Source organism: Micromonas pusilla, assembly GCF_000151265.4.
Source record: "Micromonas pusilla CCMP1545 genomic scaffold MICPUCscaffold_17, whole genome shotgun sequence".
In the NCBI taxonomy this organism is placed as follows: domain Eukaryota; kingdom Viridiplantae; phylum Chlorophyta; class Mamiellophyceae; order Mamiellales; family Mamiellaceae; genus Micromonas; species Micromonas pusilla.
Genome location: NW_003315898.1, coordinates 578,690 through 597,492, shown reverse-complemented (window position 1 = coordinate 597,492; position 18,803 = coordinate 578,690). Strand labels below are relative to the sequence as shown.

General features: G+C 68.2%; 13 protein-coding genes across 13 annotated transcripts; 4 read left to right on the top strand and 9 right to left on the bottom strand.

Annotated features, from left to right (window-relative positions):
• Positions 1-27: 27 nt before the first annotated feature.
• SELO-YDIU (selenoprotein O) lies at positions 28-3,419 on the bottom strand. The gene is made up of 5 exons (XM_003064405.1): positions 2,946-3,419; positions 2,374-2,776; positions 1,582-2,219; positions 635-1,471; positions 28-501 (listed from the first exon to the last, which is right to left on the bottom strand). Exons 1-5 carry the CDS (start codon positions 3,330-3,332, stop codon positions 373-375), a joined length of 2,394 nt encoding a protein of 797 aa, XP_003064451.1. The 5' UTR covers positions 3,333-3,419; the 3' UTR covers positions 28-372.
• Positions 3,420-3,818: 399 nt separating this feature from the next.
• MICPUCDRAFT_7807 (uncharacterized protein) lies at positions 3,819-4,539 on the top strand (the record flags this gene model as incomplete). The annotated part of the gene is made up of 2 exons (XM_003064570.1): positions 3,819-4,025; positions 4,330-4,539. Coding segments are annotated over 2 exons (417 nt in total), but the record flags the coding sequence as incomplete, so codon positions are not given.
• Positions 4,540-4,848: 309 nt separating this feature from the next.
• Positions 4,849-5,457, top strand: MICPUCDRAFT_43551 (uncharacterized protein; the record flags this gene model as incomplete). Its single annotated transcript, XM_003064569.1, has 1 exon — positions 4,849-5,457. The coding sequence occupies one exon, from the start codon at positions 4,849-4,851 to the stop codon at positions 5,455-5,457; it is 609 nt and encodes a 202-aa protein (XP_003064615.1).
• Positions 5,458-5,628: 171 nt separating this feature from the next.
• On the bottom strand, positions 5,629-6,687 carry MICPUCDRAFT_54497 (uncharacterized protein; the record flags this gene model as incomplete). Its single annotated transcript, XM_003064404.1, has 3 exons — positions 5,629-5,739; positions 6,149-6,292; positions 6,457-6,687. 3 exons carry the CDS (start codon positions 6,685-6,687, stop codon positions 5,629-5,631), a joined length of 486 nt encoding a protein of 161 aa, XP_003064450.1.
• Positions 6,688-6,885: 198 nt separating this feature from the next.
• On the bottom strand, positions 6,886-7,143 carry MICPUCDRAFT_54496 (uncharacterized protein; the record flags this gene model as incomplete). Its single annotated transcript, XM_003064403.1, has 1 exon — positions 6,886-7,143. The coding sequence occupies one exon, from the start codon at positions 7,141-7,143 to the stop codon at positions 6,886-6,888; it is 258 nt and encodes an 85-aa protein (XP_003064449.1).
• Positions 7,144-7,221: 78 nt separating this feature from the next.
• MICPUCDRAFT_54495 (uncharacterized protein) lies at positions 7,222-7,689 on the bottom strand (the record flags this gene model as incomplete). The annotated part of the gene is made up of 1 exon (XM_003064402.1): positions 7,222-7,689. The coding sequence occupies one exon, from the start codon at positions 7,687-7,689 to the stop codon at positions 7,222-7,224; it is 468 nt and encodes a 155-aa protein (XP_003064448.1).
• Positions 7,690-7,826: 137 nt separating this feature from the next.
• MICPUCDRAFT_30414 (heat shock protein 70) lies at positions 7,827-9,503 on the top strand. The gene has a single exon (XM_003064568.1). It carries the CDS (start codon positions 7,829-7,831, stop codon positions 9,449-9,451), a length of 1,623 nt encoding a protein of 540 aa, XP_003064614.1. The 5' UTR covers positions 7,827-7,828; the 3' UTR covers positions 9,452-9,503.
• An 81-nt stretch (positions 9,504-9,584) lies between these two features.
• On the bottom strand, positions 9,585-11,487 carry MICPUCDRAFT_54493 (uncharacterized protein; the record flags this gene model as incomplete). The annotated part of the gene is made up of 2 exons (XM_003064401.1): positions 9,585-11,227; positions 11,331-11,487. The coding sequence occupies 2 exons, from the start codon at positions 11,485-11,487 to the stop codon at positions 9,585-9,587; spliced, it is 1,800 nt and encodes a 599-aa protein (XP_003064447.1).
• Positions 11,488-12,605: 1,118 nt separating this feature from the next.
• On the bottom strand, positions 12,606-13,857 carry MICPUCDRAFT_43548 (uncharacterized protein; the record flags this gene model as incomplete). The annotated part of the gene is made up of 2 exons (XM_003064400.1): positions 12,606-12,776; positions 12,916-13,857. 2 exons carry the CDS (start codon positions 13,855-13,857, stop codon positions 12,606-12,608), a joined length of 1,113 nt encoding a protein of 370 aa, XP_003064446.1.
• Positions 13,858-14,229: 372 nt separating this feature from the next.
• MICPUCDRAFT_43547 (uncharacterized protein) lies at positions 14,230-14,972 on the bottom strand (the record flags this gene model as incomplete). The annotated part of the gene is made up of 2 exons (XM_003064399.1): positions 14,230-14,395; positions 14,545-14,972. The coding sequence occupies 2 exons, from the start codon at positions 14,970-14,972 to the stop codon at positions 14,230-14,232; spliced, it is 594 nt and encodes a 197-aa protein (XP_003064445.1).
• Positions 14,973-15,472: 500 nt separating this feature from the next.
• MICPUCDRAFT_66658 (uncharacterized protein) lies at positions 15,473-16,799 on the top strand. Its single transcript, XM_003064567.1, has 2 exons — positions 15,473-15,492; positions 15,843-16,799. The coding sequence occupies exon 2, from the start codon at positions 16,086-16,088 to the stop codon at positions 16,656-16,658; it is 573 nt and encodes a 190-aa protein (XP_003064613.1). The 5' UTR covers positions 15,473-15,492; positions 15,843-16,085; the 3' UTR covers positions 16,659-16,799.
• A 23-nt stretch (positions 16,800-16,822) lies between these two features.
• On the bottom strand, positions 16,823-17,653 carry MICPUCDRAFT_54490 (uncharacterized protein; the record flags this gene model as incomplete). The annotated part of the gene is made up of 1 exon (XM_003064398.1): positions 16,823-17,653. The coding sequence occupies one exon, from the start codon at positions 17,651-17,653 to the stop codon at positions 16,823-16,825; it is 831 nt and encodes a 276-aa protein (XP_003064444.1).
• A 219-nt stretch (positions 17,654-17,872) lies between these two features.
• Positions 17,873-18,764, bottom strand: MICPUCDRAFT_54489 (uncharacterized protein; the record flags this gene model as incomplete). The annotated part of the gene is made up of 2 exons (XM_003064397.1): positions 17,873-18,225; positions 18,287-18,764. 2 exons carry the CDS (start codon positions 18,762-18,764, stop codon positions 17,873-17,875), a joined length of 831 nt encoding a protein of 276 aa, XP_003064443.1.
• Positions 18,765-18,803: the final 39 nt, after the last annotated feature.

Here is an 18,803-nt window from a genome sequence, read left to right as displayed (position 1 = left end):
GTCGAGTGCGAGCGCGACGACGGAGTTGTAACTTTTGGTTTTCGCTTTCGTGCCGAAAATAAAAATTGGCACGCCGTCATCACAACTCAAAATACTCTGCGAGCGCGAGTCGCGACGCGCGGCGGAACGCGTCCCGACGCCTCGAGCGATCATCAGCCGACGCGACGTTCGAGTGTCCTTCGAACTATCGTCGCGCGGCGTCACCTCTCGCTTCGCGGCCGTCGGGCGCGTCGGCGCTCCCTCGCGACGGAGGGAGCGCCCGAGCCCCCGCGCTCGCGGCGTCCTCGCCCTTTTTTAGTTTTTACGGTATACCGCGTATACCTCCGTACTCCTTCCGTCCTTCATCAACCGTCGCGGCGCTCGCGGCGGTCTCTACGAGGATCAGGACATGAACGCGGTCCCGCCAGCCTCGAGCGCCGCGTCCGGCGCGCGACGAAACCACCGCTTCGAGTGCGCGTCCGTGCCCTCGTCGTACGGACGCCGCGTCGCGTCGAAGAGGTCCTGATGAAAGAGGGTCGTTCCATCGTTCAAAGCGACGAATGTCGGGGTGGAGTTCATAGGCGTCAGAAGCGGAGTTGAAAGGCATCGCGGTCGGGCGTTGAAAGCGTGGGGTGGGAAGAGAGAAACGACGGACGGCAAAAGTACTTAAGGATCGGCGTTCACCACGCGGACGGGGTCGTATGGGGACCAGCGTGAGATACATAGAACGCGCCTGAGCGACGCCGAAGTCGTTCGACCGCTTCGCCGCGTCGTAGGCTTCCACGAGCATCCACTCTCGCAGGACGTACTTCGGGTTCGCCGCGCGCAGGCGTTCGACGACGCCGTCGACGCCGCCGTTACTCTCCGCGTCCGCCAGCACCGCTGACCGCCACGCGCGCAGGAACGCGCGCCACCGCTTCGCTTGCTCTTCGTCCGGCGCGGCGTAAAATGCGTCCGACGTCGGCGCCATGACCTTCGCGTCGTCCGACACATCCTCGTCCGACAGTTTCACAACCCCGGACAGGTTACGGAACAGGACGATATAATCTACCTCGCTCTCCGCCATCAGCGGCTCTAACGTCTCCTCGTACATATCGCTCGCGGTCTCGGCGTCGTAATCCTCGGAGAAGCCGAGCTTGGCGCGTCGGACGTCGGACACCGCTTCGTCGAAATAGAGCCGCGCCTCCGCGACGAGCGCGTTCGCCTCTTCGTCCCCGTCCCGCAGCAGCGGCGCGACGCTCGAGGCGAGGACGGCGAAGTTGGCGAGGCCCGCGGCGGGCTGATTCGCGAACGCGAAGTGCTCGCCCGAGCCCGTCCACTTCGCGAAGAGCGGGTCGTACTTCGGGTCGACGGTCCCGTTCAAAGCGACGAACGTCGGGGTGGAGTTGAAGGCGTCAGATATGGGGTTGAAAGGCGTCGAGGTGTGTGCGTCGGGGTCGAAACCGAGGGGTGGGTGGTGGGTGGAGTGAAACGAACGCCGGGAGAGAAAGTCCTTAAGGATTGAAGATCACAACGCGAACGCGGTCGTATTGGGACCAGTCAGCGCGGGGACATGAGGCGCCATGTAAGGCGCGATGATAGAATAGAACGCGCCTTATCCACGAACCCGAACGGGCCGTAGTCCATCGTTCTCCCGCCGACGAGGCAATTGTCCGCGTTGAAGTTCCCCTGGCAGAACCCCACGCGGAGCCACCCGGCGACCATCGTCGCGAGGGCCCGCGCGGACGCGCGGAGGAACGCCGCGGCAGCCTCGGGCGGCACGCCCGGCGCGTCCTCGATCGTCTTCCACACCTGGTGGAGTTGAAAGGCGTCAGGTGGAGTTGAAAGGCGCCGAGGACGGGGATTGAAAGCGAGGGGTGGGCGGAGAGATGCGCCGGGCAAAGTCCTTAAGGATCGGCGTGCACCACGCGAACGCGGTCGTATGGGGACCAGTGTAACGATCGACTTCCACACCTCCGGGAACTCTCGAAAGATGGCGTGCCTCACGATCATCTCGAGCTCCGCGTGCGCGTCGCTGTTCTTCCCCGCCCTGATCGCGCGCCGCGCGAACAAGTCGACGTGCCCGACGCGCGTGAACGAAGGCGCGACGCGCGTCGTGATCGCGCAGCTCTCTTCGATCATGACGTCCGGGTCGCGTTTCTTCGCCTGGCCGTTCATCTGTCGCACAATCTGTCGCCGCGTCGCGGGCGGGAACTTCGCCAGCCGCGGATCGTCCTCGGTGAGCATGCCCGCGAACATCCCTGCGATGCGATGCGATTCAATTGGTTGGTCGGGGGTGGACGCGCGTCAGCGAATCGTATGTTTTACTGATGACCACGAGTCAAAACGTGAGGTCGACGCGCGACGCGCGAACGGGGACGCGTTGGGACCAGACCGGGAAACGACCAAACGTACCGCCCTTCTTGTCGCTCTTCGGGTTGTACCACGGCCGACGGACCGTGTCCCCGCCGTCGCTCACGACGAGCGACAGCGCGCGCGTCGTGCTCACCCCGAGCGCGTGCATCGCTTCGGACGCGAGGAACTCTCGAACGGACGAACGTAGCACCGCGCGGCCGTCGCCGCCGCGGCAAAACGGCGTCGTCCCGCCCCCCTTGAGCTGCATCTCCCACCGCGTCCCCGTCTTCTCGTTGACGATCTCCCCGACGCTCACCGCGCGCCCGTCGCCGTAGCCGTTCCCCGTCCCGAACGGGCAGTTCGACGACTGCCGCTGCCCCATGATCGCGAGCGCGTACGGCGTCGCCCACGACTCCATCCCCGGCACCGCCGCGGCGTCGCCGCCGAAGAAACGCGCGAACGTCTGGGTGGAGTTGAAAGGCGTCAGAAGCGGAGTTGAAAGGCGCCGAGGGCGGAGAATGAAAGCGAGGGACCCTGGGCGGAGAGATGCGACGGGAAAAGTCCTTAAGGAACGGCGTTCACCACGCGAACGGGGTCGTATGGGGACCAGTGTGAGATCAGATAGAACGCACCTCAGACTTGGCGTCCTCTTCGTCGATGCCCAGCTCCTCGAGCATGTCCGGCGATACCAGCGCGAGGCGCGGCTTTCGCAGCGGCGTCGGCGCGACGCGGACGTAGTGACCGCTGAAGACCTGCCGCGAGCTCTTGTTCGGGTCGTGCTTCGGCGCGTCCGGGTCCTCGCGGAGCTGCCACACCCACGAGTGATCCGCGCGGTCGCCGAGCGTGAGCACCGAGGGTCCGTCGACGCCGGGGCCCGACGGCGCGGCGCCGCCGCCGAGGCCGGACATGTTGAACCGGATCCCGCGCGCGACGACGGAGGAGGACGCGGCGGCGCACCGCGGCGACGGCGGCGGCGACGCGAGGACGCGACGGAGGAGTCCCGGCGCGCCCCGACGCATGCGGCGGTGGCGTGTTTCGACGACGACGACGACGGCGCCGGCGCGCGTCCTCGTCGCGGGCCACGACCGCGCGCCGCGGACGGCGACGCGGCCGCGGCGTTGGCTCGACGACGCGAAGGGCGCCGCGACGACGACCGGGACGGACGAGCGAGGAGACGACGCCGCCGCGTGCATCGCCCGCCGCGCGAGGCGAACAGTGACGTCGACGACGACACGTCGCGTCGTCTCGACGAAGTTTCGCTGACTCGATGATGATGGCGCGGACGCAGATCCGCCCTCGCGCGACGCGCGCGGCGAAGGGTTCCGCGGCGCGTCGTGGTGCTCTCCTATACGATGTCCGCCGCGCCGCCGCGCCGCTTCAACGCCGCCGCCGCTTCAGCGACGCGCCGTCTCCTCGTGAACGCCGCGTCCGTCGTCCTCGCCCTCGCGCTGTGTGCGCCGTCGCCCGCGCGCGCGGATTTCCATCGCGGCGACCTCGTGCCGACGTCCAGACGCGCGCAGTTCCACGGCGAGCGCACGGCGTGGCACGACCTCCTCGCGACGCACTGCCCGACGTTCGATCGCGACGGCGTCGTCGCGGTGCCGCTGCCGAGGCCGACGAACCTGAGCGACGACGACGCGTACAAGATACGACTCTCGTTCGACAGCGACAGACACCACACGGACTGGATGACGGTGATACCGGAGAAGAAGGTACGTTCTATACACTGGTTCCCATACGACCGCGTTGGCGTGGTGAACGCCGATCCTTAAGGACTTTGCCCGTCGTCTCTCTCCGCCCATCCCTTGCGGTCAATCCCCGCCCTCGACGCCTTTCAACGCCAACTGACGCCTTTCAACTCCACCCCGACGTTCGCTCGTACGGAACGACCCGAAGGTTTCCGCGGCGTCGAAGAAGAATACGAAGAACGCCGCGAAGAAGACGCGAGGAAGAACGCCGCGAGGAGACGACGACGAGGACGCGGAAGAAGACGGAACGGCGACGACCGACGCGGAGGAACCACCTGTGCCGATGATCGACGTCGCCTTCTACGTCGACGACGGACGCGTCGTCGCCGTCGCCGCTCAGGTCGTTCCACTCCCGCGCGCGTACCTCCGCGAACACCGCGCGCTCGTCGCGGAGCATCACGACCGCGGCGCGTGGCCGAAGCACGTCATCGTGAGGTATCGGTGGAAGAAGCGATTCCGCGTGGACGTGAACGGCGGCGCGGGGATCGGATTGAAGCTTTGTCTCGTCGCGACGGCGGCGCTGGGATTCGGCGCGGCGAGAGACGCGCGGCGAGGGGGGAGCATCGCGGCGTTCGTGCACGTGCTCGAGAGCGCGGTGGGGCCCGGAGGCGACGGCGAGGGGGACGGGGAGGGGGGCGGCGGCGGCGTCGGGAGGAAGTTCGATTGACGACGGACGCGAGCGCAGTCGCGGCCGCGACGCCTTCCAGCTTCGCGAATCGATGAAAGTAGCAGAGACTCATCCTGAAACCGTCGTCCAGTCGTCCTCCTCGCTCGACGTCACATCACGATGCACCGGCTGCTCCGCGGGCTCGCGCGCGTCTCCGCGGCGTCCTCCGCGGCGCTCGCGCGTCGATCGCTCGCCGCGGACGCGGCCGCGACGACGTCGTGCCGATGGCGGTGGACGGTGGCGACGGCGACGGCGACGACGACGGCGACGGCGACGGCGACGACGCGCGTCGATCATCAAACCCTATTCGGTGCCGAGGCGAACGGGCGTTGGACGACGACGAGATCGTTCGCGTCTTCGTCCTCCGCGCGGGGCGACGGCGACGACGCCGCGTCTTCTTCTTCCTCCTCCTCCTTCTCTCCCTCCTCCGCGAGGCCGAAGATGACACGGAAAGAAGAGGAGGAGTACGACGAGCAGATCCCGCGGAGGCTCCGCGGCGGCGGCATGCACGTCCTCGTGCGAAACGACGACGTCGAGCAAGCCATCCGAAAGTTGTCGCGCGCGGAGAGAGACGAGGGGATCGCGCGCGAGTTCAAGAAGCGAGAGTATTACCTGAAACCGTCCGCGCAGAGGCGTTTAGACAAGAAGGAGCGCGAGCACCGGCAGTGGAAGCGCGAGATGCGCAAGAAGCTCAACTGGATCGTCCACAGGAAAGCGAGAGGCTTCTAGCCATTGCATTGGACGAGAGCTTTTAGACGTAGCAGGAGGACGAACGACGACGCGACGCGACGCGACGAAGCCGAAAGCCTCGAGGTATTAATAAGGGTATCAAATCAAATCAAAACGTAGTCGACGCGAACGCCATCGCACACATCGCCCCCGCATATCGCGTCGCGTCGCTCACTGTTGTCCCTGTTCGCCCTTCGCCTGCTTCATCGCGGAGGACGGCCCGACGAAGAAAACCTTTTGCGTGTCGAGCATCTTGTCGAGCAAGTTTTCAAAGTCGCCCTTCTGTCGGGGTCGAGGGTCCATACGAAGCGACGTCGGGGTGTAGTTGAAAGGCGTCAGAAGCGGAGTTGAAAGGCGTCCAGGCGTGTCGGGATTGAAAGCGAGGGGTGATGGGCGGAGAGATGCGACGGGAAGTAAAGTCCTTAAGGAACGGCGTTCACATCGCGAACGGGGTCGTACGGGGACCGGTGTGAATCAGAACGCGCCTCCTGCCGCGTCAGCCCTCCCATGGACGCGTCCGAGACCTCCTCGCCGTTGTTCTCCTCCTGCGGGGTTCGAGGGGGTAGGGTGGGGGGTTAGGGTTTGTGTGTAGGGTTTAGGGTTCGTTCGGGGCGGTCGAGGAACGGACGCGCGAACGGGAGCATCGCGACGGAAGCGGTCTCGTCGCGCCGTCGTCCTATCGTCGTCGCACCTTCAACGCGACGCACTCGTCCGCGCACGCGGAGGAGCAGTAGTCGCCGCTCCCCGGCGCGATCTTCAAGCACTCGGACTCGCACGACGACTGGCACGACGCCGCGAACGCGTCGGGGGCGGTCGCGAGGACCGGCGACAGCGCCTGCGCGGAAGGGACGAAGCGGACGCGGACGAGGACGAGGACGACGGCGGGTCATCAGGAGCTCGCGACGCGCGGACGACGCGACGCGCGGACGGCGCGGAGAGGCCGCCCCCACGGCGACGACGGAGAGAGCGCGCGGGAGACTACCGCGAACGCGAGCGCACCATCGCGGCCGCGAGCGCGGTGGCGGCGAGACGCTCGCGCGCGCGTCGCGCGATCGCCGCGGTGCCGTCGACGCCGACGACGACGACATCCGACGTGGACGACGACGACGACGACTTGGACGCGCGACGCGGGCGCGTCGTCGTCGTATGAGCAAACAGTGAGGCGGCGCGCGTCGTCGCGGCGGCGCGACCGGCGCGCGTCGCGCGGCACGGGGAGGACGTGAGCATCATCTCGCGAGCGCGCGGTCGAGCTGCGCGCGGGGGGGTGTGGCGAGACGGAGGATAGGGATGGATGACAACGACACGCCCTGGGCAGAAGTTTGGTGCTGCGGCAAAATAAACATTCCGATGACGGCTACGGGCGCTCGTGACGGCTACTAGGACTACTGCACTAACGAGACGGGCGATCGCCGACGTGATGTCATCGCGTCACGTCGTCGGCGCGGTCGCCGCGCGCACGGTCGCTTTCTTCCCCTGCGTCCCGCGTGGCTTCGCCGCGGGCGTCGCCTTCTTGTCGTTTTTGGATTTCGAGTCCCCGGTCCACGGTTCCTTCGCCGGCGCTTTGGGCTTCTGAAAACGCTTCGCCCCCGGCGGTTTCTCCTTCGTCAGCTTCGGCCGCCCCGACCTCGTGTTCGCCCTCTTGTTCGCGGGCGCGGTGAGGCGCCGCACGCGAAGAAACTCGTCCATTTTACTCACCTCGCGCCTTCAGGGCCATTCCATACGAAGCGACGTCGGGGTGGAGTTCAAAGGCGTCAGGGGTGGAGTTCAAAGGCGTCGATGGCGGGGATTGAAAGCGAGGGGTGGGCGGAGAGATGCGCCGGGCGAAGTCCTCAAGGAATCGCGTTCACCACGCCAACGCGGTCGTATGGGGACCAGTGTGAGGAGAACGCGCCAGTACACCGCGAGCAGCACCGCGAACACGATCAGAAAGAATAGGATCCCAACGAACCGCATATCTCGCCTCTTGTCCACCCTGCGTCGCGTTCGAAACCACGTGCTCACCGCGACGACGTCCAGATCGAGCTGGCGCGCGAGCCGCGCTTCCGTTCGCGCGGGCGGGCGCGGCTCGAGCTCGTACACGCCCTCCAAGATTTTTTTGTGATGTTCGGTGACGCCGCTCTGTCGCGCCTTGATGCGCTGGACCTCGCCGAGGAAGTGCCTGCGGCGCATGCGCTTGGACGCGTCGTCGGAGCTGAGGTACGCCGCGTCGATCGCGCCCGCCTTGGACGTCATGACGACGGGAGGAGGGAGCGTGGGAGGTCGCGACGCGCGCGTTCGAACGAATGATGACGAGACGAAATCAATTTCGCCCGCGGCCTCTTCTGTTTTCAGATCTGACGGTGCCGTCTCCGCCGCAGTCGCGCGCGTCGCGATGCCCGCGTCCCCCCGCGCGGCGGCGGCGGCGGCGGCGTCCGACGACGCCGCCGCCGGCGTCGCTCTCCCCTGCCACCCCGGCGTCTTCCTCGCCGTCGTCGTCGCGCTCGTCTCCGTCGCCGTGTCGTGGCTCGACCTCGCGCGCGAGACGACGCTAGGGATCGACCTCGGCACGACCCACAGCGTCGCCGCGACGTGCGACAAGGGCGTCGTCTCCGTCGTGCGCGTCGACGGCGGCGTGCGCGCGGACGGGGGGTGGGACGACGGCGACGACGACGACGGTTTCGGCGGTTTCGGCGGCGGGCTGACGCTGCCGAGCGTCGTGCGGTTCGAGAGGAGGAGGAGGAGGAGGAGGAGGAAGGACGACGACGACGACGACGACGATGACTCGTACGACGTCGTCGCCATCGGCGCGCCCGCCGCGCGCGCGAGGGCCGTCGCGCCGTCTCGCGTCGTGTACGACGCGAAGCGCGTCATCGGGCGCGCGTGGGCCGACCCGGTCGTGAGGGAGGAGGCGGACGCGATGCCGTTTCGCGTCGTGAAGCGGCGCGGGAACGGCGACGACCTCGACGATCTCGACGACGGCGTCGCGTTCGCGCTGACGGACGAAGACGACGACGACGAATTTCTCGAAGACGTCTTCGCGATCGTCTCCCCCGAGGAGGTCTCCGCGCGCGTGCTGCGGCATCTGAAGCGCGCGGCGGAGGCGTCGATGTCGCGCGCGCGGCGCGCGTTGGGGTTCAAGTTCGCCTCCGCGACGATCTCCGTTCCCGTGGAGTTCGGAGCCGCGCAGAGGGCGGCGACGATTCGAGCAGCGGAACGCGCCGGGTTCGCTTCGACGCGGCTGATCGAGGAGCCCGTCGCCGCGGCGATCGCGCACGGCCTCGACGCGAGGTATAATAACAACAACGCCTCTTCGTCGGACGTTACTTCTTCTTCCGGTGACTCCCGCCTCGTCGTCGTGTACGACTTGGGAGGCGGCACCCTCGACGTCGCGGTGCTGCGGCTGGACCCGGAGACGCGGACGTTTCTCGTGATGGGTACCGCGGGGGATCCGCGGTTGGGCGGGGAGGACTTCGACCGCGCGTTGTTAACGCTCGTGGAGGGGCGGTTATCCAGGATATCGATAGCGAGCAGCGGTGCGGGGATGCGCGAGCGCGCGATGCGGGAGGTGGAGCGCGCGAAACGCGCGATCGGGAGCGGTTACGGCGGGAGAAGAAGAAGCGCCGCGACGATGCGCTTTTGCGGCGGCGGCGGCGGCGCGGGACCGGCGCCCGCGACCTCGGTGTCCCTGCTTCTGGACGACGACGCGAGCGGCAGTAGTAGCGGCGGCGGCGACGACCATCTTCTCTGCGAGGACGTGGTTCTGTCCGGTGATGATATAACGCTCGCGTCCGAGGCGTTACTTTCCCGCGCGACGACGCCCGTCCGCGACGCGTTACGCCGCGCCGGCGAGGTATCCCCCGCGGAGGTCGACGACGTCGTCCTCGTCGGCGGCGGCACGAGACTGCTCGCCGTGCGCGAGCGGCTCGGCGAGGTGTTCGAGGGGAGGGAGTTGAGGGACGGCGTCGATCCCGCGCTGGCGATCGCGATAGGCGCGGCGCGGTCGTACGCGTGTTAGCGCGCGCAGACGGGTGAAGATAGATTTCTAACGCGGTACTTCCGTACTTTTTAGTTCGCTCCGTGCGTGTTCTCGTGTCCGTCCTTCTTCTTCTTCTTCTTCTTCGTCTTCTTCGCGTCGGCGTCGTGTGCCCTTAGTCGTCGATCTCGATGGGGGCGTCGACCGCCTCCCCCGCCGTCCCCCCCACACCCGCGCCCGCCGCCGCCGCCTCCGCGTCGCGCGCCTTCTTTTTTTTTTCCCTCCGTCTGTTCGCGAACCAGAAGTGGACGTTGCGTTCCTCGATCGGACCGAACGCGCGGAGCTCGCGCGTTATTTCCGACTTTCGCTCCTCCTTCGGCACCGCGTCGTCCGTCTCGAAGAGCTCGTCGAGGCGCGCGCGCTGCTCCGGCGTCGCGCGCCATCTCGGCGCGGGCGGCGGGGACGTTTCGGGTAGCTCCGCCGGTTTCGTCTTCGTCGCCGTCGTCGCGTTCGCTTCGCCGACGCCGACGAGCGACGATAAAAATCCGCTCTCTTGGTCCGACTCCCCCGCGTCGTTCACGCTCCACGGGTCGCTGTAGTTCATCGGCCTAGTCGCGCGTCCCCCGAAGACGTCCCCGCCGCACGGGGTGTGGAAGCTGTCGACGTCGTCGTCGGCGGCGTCGACGTTAAGCGGCGGCGGCGACCCTTCGACGGCGCTCGCGACGCGCTCGACCAACCGCGTCACGATCGCGTCGATCGCCGCGGACGTCTCCTCCGCGTAGACGAGGTTTCTCTGCGCGCGCCACGCGGACGCGGTCGCGTGCCGCGGCGGCCAGTCGTGCCGCGCGTCGACGCCCGCGTCGGACGCGTCGTCGTCCGAGTCGTCCGAGCCGTCGTCCGAGTCCGCGAATCCGCGCGGAGGCAGCAGCCGCCGAGGGCCGCCGAGGAGCCGCTGCTTCAACACCGCGCACGCCGCGACCGTCGCCGCCGCGCGCTCCTTCTCCTCAATCGCGACGACCGCGTCGACGTACGTCTTCTCTCCGCGAAACGTCAGAGACGCGTCGTCGTCGCCGCCGCCGCCGCTTTCGCCGCCGCCGCCGCCGCCGCCGCCGCCGCTTTCGCCGCCGCCGCCGCCGCCGCCGTCGGAGTTTTGGGTGTCTTCGCGCCGGCGTCTCGCGCTGAGCGCGGCGGCCGCTCTCGCCGCCGCCGCGGCCTCCGCCTCGGGCTCGTCCGCGTCGCCGCCGCCGACCTCCACGGCCTCGCCTCCCTCCTCCTCCGACGTGGCGTTCCCTGATTCGTCGTCGTCATCGTCGTCGCCGCCGCCGCGCTGCGACTCCCGCGCGGCTTTTCTCGCCGCGAGATACGCCGCCTCCGCGCGCCGCCTCTTCGCCTGGTTCGCGTGCCACCTCTTGCTGAGCACGTCGCACCGCCCGCCCTTCGAGGCGCACCCCGCGCACGCGCCGCATCGACGCCGGCCGTCCGGCTTCCCGGTCGCCGTGAGCGCGTGCGGCGGCGGCGGCGCCGCCGCCGCGGCGGACGCGGCGATCGCGGAGACGTCTTCCTGCGTGTCCATGTCCTCCGTCCTCGCGAGCTTCACGACGAGCTGCGTCTTGCGCTTCTCCTCCATCGCTCTCTGGCGTTTCCACCACTCGAACGTCGGCGCGTCGACCGGCGCGTCCACGCTGGCGATCGTCGCGTCCGATACTTCGTACGTCAAGCCGGGCGCGAGCTCTAAGACGTCCCCGAGTCTCACGACGACCCACTCGTCGACGCGCACGAGCTCGCCGGGGTGGTCGTCGTTCCACGCGTCAGCCGCTGCTGCGCGGATGGTTGTTTTTCAGAGATACGAGATCGTGATTGGTCAGTTTTGAAATACTGAAGTGATGACGTGGACGATCGTGCGGTCGAGAGGCGCTCGCACCGCGTTTGACGCGAATCTCGTTCACGGCGCCGAGCCGAAGCAATCGCAGCTGCCGTCCGTCCCAGTGCAGCGCGAACAAACGCTTGCTGAGCGACAGCGCGGTCGCCAGGACGTCCGCGCGGCCGAACAGCCGAGGCCAGTTCTGCGTGAGCGTCATGCGGACGCTCTCGGGCGGCGGCGACGGCGGCGACCGTTCAAACGTGGGTCGAGGGTCATCGCGAAGCGACGTCGGGGCGGCGTTCGGAGGCGCGTCAGTTGGAGTCGCGAGGAGTCGAGGTGAGGGATTGAAATCCGAGGGGTGGGGCGAAGAGAGACAAAACGCCGGGAGAGAGAGTCCTCGACCTGAGTCCTCGAGGAACGGCGTGTATCATAAGTTACGGGACGCACCTAAACTCAGCGATAACGTCTGAAGCGTCGGCGGATGCGGCCGCGCCTGGAAGATGACGTCGCGCGGGATCGTCGCCCTGTCGCCGTCGACGTATCGGTACTCGTACGTCCACGCCTGGCGCGCGGGATCGTCCTCGAGCGCGGCGACGAACTCCTGCGCGCGGTGGAAGGGAGAAGAGAAGCGCGCGTTTGAACAGGAACCACGAAAAAAGAGAGAGAGGCGAAGGGTACGACGGGCGGCCGCGTCGCACCACGCGATCGCCCGGGCGCACGATCGCGGCGTCGCCGACGTCGCGCAGAACGACGCGTCCGCCGCCGTCCTCGTCGTCGCGCCGCACCGCCATCTCCCAGTCCGGGGAGAGGCGCATGACGACCAGCGACTCGAAGTTCTCGGAGTGACAAAGAAGCGCGTGTCGCTCGGCCAGGCGCGCGTCCGCGCGCGTTGCGACGTCGAGGGTCGCGCGCTTCACGAGGCCGCGCGAGCCGGGGTTGAGCCACACGCGCGCGTTGCACGCGCGCGACGGCGGCGCGTCCGCGACGACGAGGTGCAGCCCGGGGCGCATGGCGGCGCGCGCGGGAGGGGGGAGGGAACCGCCCGCGCGGTTTGAACTGGCTGGGAGGGACCGCCGAGGACGAACAGATTTGCGACGACAGGAGGTCCGAGATTTCGAGTTCGAGTTCGTTCGTACACGCGCCGAGCGCGTCTTATTACATCCGTCGCGTCTCAACGCATCGCATCGTGCGCGTCGTTCGCGCGTCGTCGTCGTCGTCGTCGTCGTCGTAGTGTCTACGGAACCCCGCGCTCGTTCGTGTCGTCGTCGTCGTCGCGGCGCCCCGCGGATACGATACGCTCTCGGTTCGGTCCTCGCGTCGCGTCGCTACCGGTCATCACCTCAACAGCCCGGGCCCGCCGCCGCCGTCCCCCCCCGTCGCGAGATAACGCAGCTGCGCGTCCGACATGTCATACGCGAGCCCGTTCCCGCCGTTTTTCCCCACGTACCCGCCGCTGAAAGCGTTGATGACGACGCCCGAGGTCAACGCCGCCGCCGCCGCGGTGCCCTGCGGAGCGCGAAGAAACGGAAAAGAAACGGAGAGGTGAGCGCGCGCGCGAGTCCTCGAGAGACGACGCGCGGCGTGACGCGGGGAAGCGGTGGAAGCGGTGGAAGCGAGCGGCCTCGTCTCGTCTCGGTCTTCTCACCTTGTCTGGCAACGCGTTCCCCGCCGTCAGCTGCTCTCTGAGCTGGTCGATGTTCATGAGCATGCACCCCGGCGTCGACCGCGCCTTCGCGACCTTCGACGCGCCCGGTTCGCTCCCGACGAGCAGGAGATCCGTCCGCCCGCTGACCGCGGTCGTGACGCGTCCCCCAAACTGCTCGCACAACCTTCGCGCTTTGTCTTTCCCGAGATTGAGCCCGCAGCCGCCGCCGAGCTCGGGGAAGACTCCGGTGAGGACGATCGTCTTTCCCGCCAGCTGGAGATGCGGCGCGACGCCGCCGTCCGCTCTTCGGACGATCGCGGCGGCGGCGGCGCTCTTCTTCGGACCCTTCGCGGGCACAGCGACGACGGCGTTGCCCGAGGCGTAGCCGCCCGCGGGGGACGTCGGCGCGGGCGCGCGCGGCTGTTTCTTCGGCCGGCCGCGCGGCCGCTTCGGCGGTTGCGGGTTCGCCGCCGCGGCGTCGTCCTCGTCCGTGGAGGCGCCCGTGAGGTCGATCGCCTTCGGCTCCGCCGCCTTCGGCTCCGCCTTCGGGACCGCGGTCGGCTTCGGGACCGGGATCGGCTTCGATCGCTTCGTCGCGCGCGCCGCCGCCGCCGGCGGCGCCTTCCCGACCGGCTTCCCCGGGAAAACGACGATCGCGCCCGCGCCCTCCGCGGTCGACGTCGAGTTCGCCGCCTTCCGTTTCCTTCCCGCCGCGGGTTCTTCTGGTTCGGGTTCGTCGTCCTCGACTTTCGAATCTCCCGCCTTCGCGCCCTTCGCGCCCTTCTTCCCCCCCTTCTTCGCCGTGGGCCCCGCGCCCGGCTCGGCTCCGAGCTTCTTACCTCTGACCGTCGCCCAATTGCTCTGATCCATGACGTGCGCCACCAGAGGCGCTCGATCTTCCGGGGTCATCTCCGCGAGCCCGGTGAACAGAAGCTCGTCCATCGCGAGCAGCGCCCTCTCGAACGCCGCGGAAGGGGACGCCGGGTCGTGCGGGAGCCCTTGATGTATCCGCGCCGGGACGCGCCAGCACTCGAGGTGGACCCAACGCGAGTAGCTGTCGATCGCGCGAGGGCGAGGGAGGACGGGGGAGGGAGGGAGGTCGGCGGTCGGCGAGATGATAGACGTCTCGTCGGCGAGATGAGTTAAATAACGTCTCGTCGGCGAAACTTCCTTCAGCGGGTCGAAGAGAGAAGACGGACGGACGGGAGAGCGCGACGAACGAGCGCGTCTTCGAGGAGCGACGCGCGACGCGCGAGCGGGGGCGCGTGGGAAGCGGTCGGGTGAAAGGAAAAGAAAGTCCTTAAGGAATGGCGTTCACCACGCGAACGGGGTCGTATGGGGACCGGTGTATAAAACGCGCCCGCCGCTCTGCGCGTCCAACACGCCGATTCGGACGTGACCCTTCGGGATCTTGAACGGGTCTTCGAACTTGCAGTTGTGGCGGTTCTTGCCGTCGTCCGCGTTGCACTTGCTCCGGTTACTGCGACGCGACGCGCGGCGCGGGAGGGACGGACGAGGAGGAGGGAAGAAGGATGGACCGGGGTCAGTCGCGGCGACGGCGACGCGACGACGTCGACAGCTGTGCGAAAAATAATGCGAACGCGTGTTCTCCGTCGCGTCTCGTCGCACCTCTTCGCGAGCTCGGCGCGATACAACGGCATGTCCGCCTCCGCGGCGGCGGCGTAGAAGTCGTACGACGGCCGGTGCGTGTCGTCCGCCGTCGCGCTCGCGTCTTTCCACTCCTTCGCCGTGGACGCTTTCGAGCCGCGCGCGGTCTTGTACGAGAACGACCCGCCCGAGGCGTCCGTGAATTTCTGCTTGAGCACGTCGAACGCCGCGCGGACGTCGCGGAACGCCGCCTCGTCGCCGCCCTTGTCCGGGTGATGCGTCTTCGCCGCGACGTGAAACGCGCGTTTGATGACGTTGAACTCCTCCTCCAGGGTGTTCGCCGCCGCGAGCGCGTCGGCGGGGACGTCGAGCGTCGCGAGGAGCGCGGCGATCGTGCCTCCGCCCGGCGCGCGGCGCCTCGGCGCGCGCTTCTGCTTCTTGGGCGGCATGACGACGACGACGGCGGCCGAGGGCGGCGACGAGAGGACGACGACGACGACGACGACGACGACGACGCGGTCGTGGAAGGGAGCGCGCGCGGAGTGCACTGGCAGCTGGGAAGACGAGGGTGCCAAGTTTCGCAGATCTGACAAACTGAAAGTTTCGTCCTCTCCGCCGTTCGGGGCGCGAGGATTCACGCCGAACGGCGTTGATGAGTGTTTCGATACCAGTCATTCATCAGACGTGTAATTTTAGCCAATCAGATCGCGCGATGTGTCCACGAGGGCAGTGACGACCGACCGCGCGAAATTCCGCGCGTAGTACGAAAACGTCGTACTCTCGCACGGCCGCGCAGTCTCGAATCGGCCCGACCCGTCAGCGCCACAGAAACGCGCGGCACACGCCTTCCGCGCCCTCCCCGTTCGCCTATCTTCGAACCGCCGCCCGGCGCGGCACATCGTCGCGCGCGCGCGCGGAGTCGTCCCTCCGTCATGACCTCCGCGGCCGCGTCATCGCTCAGATACCTCGGCGACGTCGCGTCGCTGCGACGCCGCGCGTCGCCGTCGTCGAGCGCCGCGCGGCGTCGCGCCGCGTCGACGACGACGACGACGACGACGCGCGCGCAGGCGCTGCAGCCGACGCCGTCGTGGTCGAGCGCGCGCAAGCAGCTCCTCGAGGCGGTCACCGCGGGGACCGGGCTGTCGCGCGCGCCGTCGGTGTGGTACGTCGACCGCGACGCAGGATCCGCGCCGTGCGTCGGCGTCTCGAGCGCGTCGTCCGCGGGCGCGGGCGTCGGACCGCTCGCGTCGTCGTCGCCGTCGGCTAGATCGCAAGATGAGAACGACGATCGCGCGTCCAACGGATTCCGCGCGTCGTCGTCGTCGTCGTCGTCGTCGTCGTCGTCGTCGTCGTCGTCGTCGCGCGCCGCGAGATCGTCGTCGTCGTCTCGCCGCGCGTCCGCCGCCGCCAACGTCCTGCGCGTGAACGCGCGCCAGGCGTCGGTGTCGCACAAGGCGCTCGCGCACGCGGACAGCGTGGAGAGCGCCTCTCTGCGACACGATCTCCAACGCCACCTCCTCTCCGGAGGCGCCACCGTGCTCGTCACGCCCGTCGTCGATCCGATGATCGTCGACCTCGCCGCGTCGGACGCGGACTTTTTCGGGCACGACCGTAATTCTCCCGCCGGCCGCGTCCTCGTCGAGGGCACCGTGTGCAAGTGCGACCCGAACGACCCGGGCGACTGCTGCGCGCGCGGGTTGGCGACGTACTGCGTGTCGTGTCCCGTGCTCGCGAGCCGCGACTGCGACGACGGCGTCAACGGCGACGGCGGCGAATGGGATGATTCTTTCGCGATGGACTGCGACGACGTGCGCGACTGCGCGTTCGCGCGCGCGATCAAGGCGGCGTCCGCGACGACGACGAGCCGGCATCAGTACTACGCCGCGGTGGTGCAGACGTCGCACGGACTGGGAGGCGCGGCGGCGACGGTTGACGAGGACGGGCGCGTCGCGGAGGCGATCGGCTACGAGGAGTTTCTCGTGTACCGGCCGAACGGAGACGGGTGGATCGCGGGCGCGGTGCCGCCGCCGACGAGCGTGCGGAGGGCGTCGTTCGGGCCGAAGCTGCGAGGGGAGATGAGGACGCTCGCGGTGAAGGAGTCGATCGATCGAAGCGTCGACTTGGACATCGTGTGATAGACGACGCGGTCGACGACGGCGCGGTCGACGCCAGACGACGACGCCGCGGGGGGGCGCGCGCTTCGTCGAATTATTCGGCAGTTTATTACTTTAGTATCCTAGTAGTTCTTTTCTAATCGCAGGCCATTCGATTTCCTTACGACGACGACGACGACGACGCTTCACTCCCACCGCCCGACGAACGGTCGCGGCGTCTCCTCCTCCTCCTCCTCCTCCTCCGCGGCTTTTCTTCCCTCGTCTTCCCGCGACGGCGGCGGCGCCTCGGCGACGGCGGCGGCGGTCTTCGCCCTCTTCGCGTCCTCCACCGCCGCGCCCGCCTCCGCGTCGTCCTCGCGCGTCTCCTCGTCGTCGTCCCCCGCGAGAACTCTCTTCTTCTTCTCCTCCTTCTCTCTCGCCTCCGCCGCGCGCGCGCTCTTCGCGAGCTCTTCCAGTCCGCCGCCCTCCGGCTTTTTCGGTAAGATTCTGTACTCCAACACGCGGCAGTCGACGCCGCCGACGCCCATCACCCTCCTCCGCTGCGCCTTCATTCGCAGCGGCCGCGTCGCGTCCGCGTCGCCGCAGAGTAAGTGCGCGGTCGCGCCGCCGCACTCGCGGCGGAAAAACGCCCCGAGAGAGCTCCACGCGTCCTCGACGTTTCCGGTGTCTCGCGACGACGACGACGACGACGCGGCGGCGTCGGAATCTAAATCGTGATCGCCGAGGCTCTCATCCCAGTCGCCGTCTCCCGCGCCGCCGCCGTCGCGACCGCCGCCGACCCCGCCGTCCGCGTCTTCATACTCCGCGTCGTCGCCGCCGTACAGCGCGTCCCCGCCTCTCGCGGCCGCGCCCCTCCTCCCGCCGCCGCCGGTCTCTCCGCCGGTGTCTCCGCCGATCCTCTTCCCCCACGGCGGGTTGCTGACCACGAGTATCCCGCCCCCGCCCGGCCGCGCGTGCGTCGGACCGAGGTCGAGGTCGTGACCGCCGCGCTTTCCCTTTCCTCCGCGAAAGCTCATGCCTCCCGCCGACGCGCCACCAGTCGCGGTCGCGATCTCCACGCGCGCGCGCAGCTCCGCGTGCGTGAATTCCCCCGCGTCTCCCTTTGGGCCATTCCATCGTTCAAAGCGACGTCGGGGTGGAGTTCATAGGCGTCAGAAGCGGAGTTGAAAGGCGTCGAGGTGTGTCGGGATTGAAAGCGAGGGACCCTGGGCGGCGAGAGACGACGGCAAAAGTCCTTAAGGATCGGCGTTCACCACGCCGACGCGGTCGTATGGGGACCAGTGTGAGATAGAACGCGCCTGAGAAAACTCGATGAGGTTCTCCACGCCCGCGGCGGTCGCCGCGCGTCTCGCGAGGCTCAGCGCGCCCGCGTGCACGTCGCATCCGAGGAGCACGGGGCGTCGTCCGTCCGCGCGCGATCGTTCGCCGATCTCCGAGGCTTGCTCGAGGACGCTTCGAAGCAGCGCGTCGTCGTGATCGGGCCTGTTCGGGGCGGAGTTCAAAGGCGCGTCGGGGTGGAGTTGAAAGGCGTCAGAAGCGGAGTTGAAAGGCGTCGAGGTGTGTGCGTCGGGATTGAAACCGTGGGACCCTGGGGGGAGAGAAACACGCGACGGCGAAAGTCCTCAAGGAATGGCGTTCACCACGCGGACGGGGTCGTATGGGGACCAGTGTGCGAAGGACGCGCCATCGTTCAAACGCGTAGGCGGCGGCGGATTGGTCTCCGCGCGTCCCGCTCGACCGTCGGCGCGCGGCGGCGTCCGCGCGAATCAGCCCGGGCGCGACGCGCCCGGCCATGAGCGCGGCTTCGATTAAGATCGTCCCGCTGCCGCACATCGGGTCGACGAGCGCGGGGAGCGGCACCGCGTTCGGCCCTCGCGCGTTGTCGCAGCACTTGGCGTAGCCCGCGAGCGACAGCACGCCCGCGGCGGCGGACTCGTTCAACGCCGCGCGGTGGATCGCCGCGTCTCGGTATCCGCGGCGATGCAGCGACTCGCCGGACATGTCGCGGTACATCACAGCCTCGTCGCGGTAGAGCGACAGGAACAGAGGGACGTCCGCGGACGCGTGGCCGCTCGTCGGCGGCGGCGGGCGCCACCTGGAGGAAGAGATGACGTGTGGAAGTTTCATTGGTTAGCAAGAGATCAGATTCGATGACGTGGCAGAACG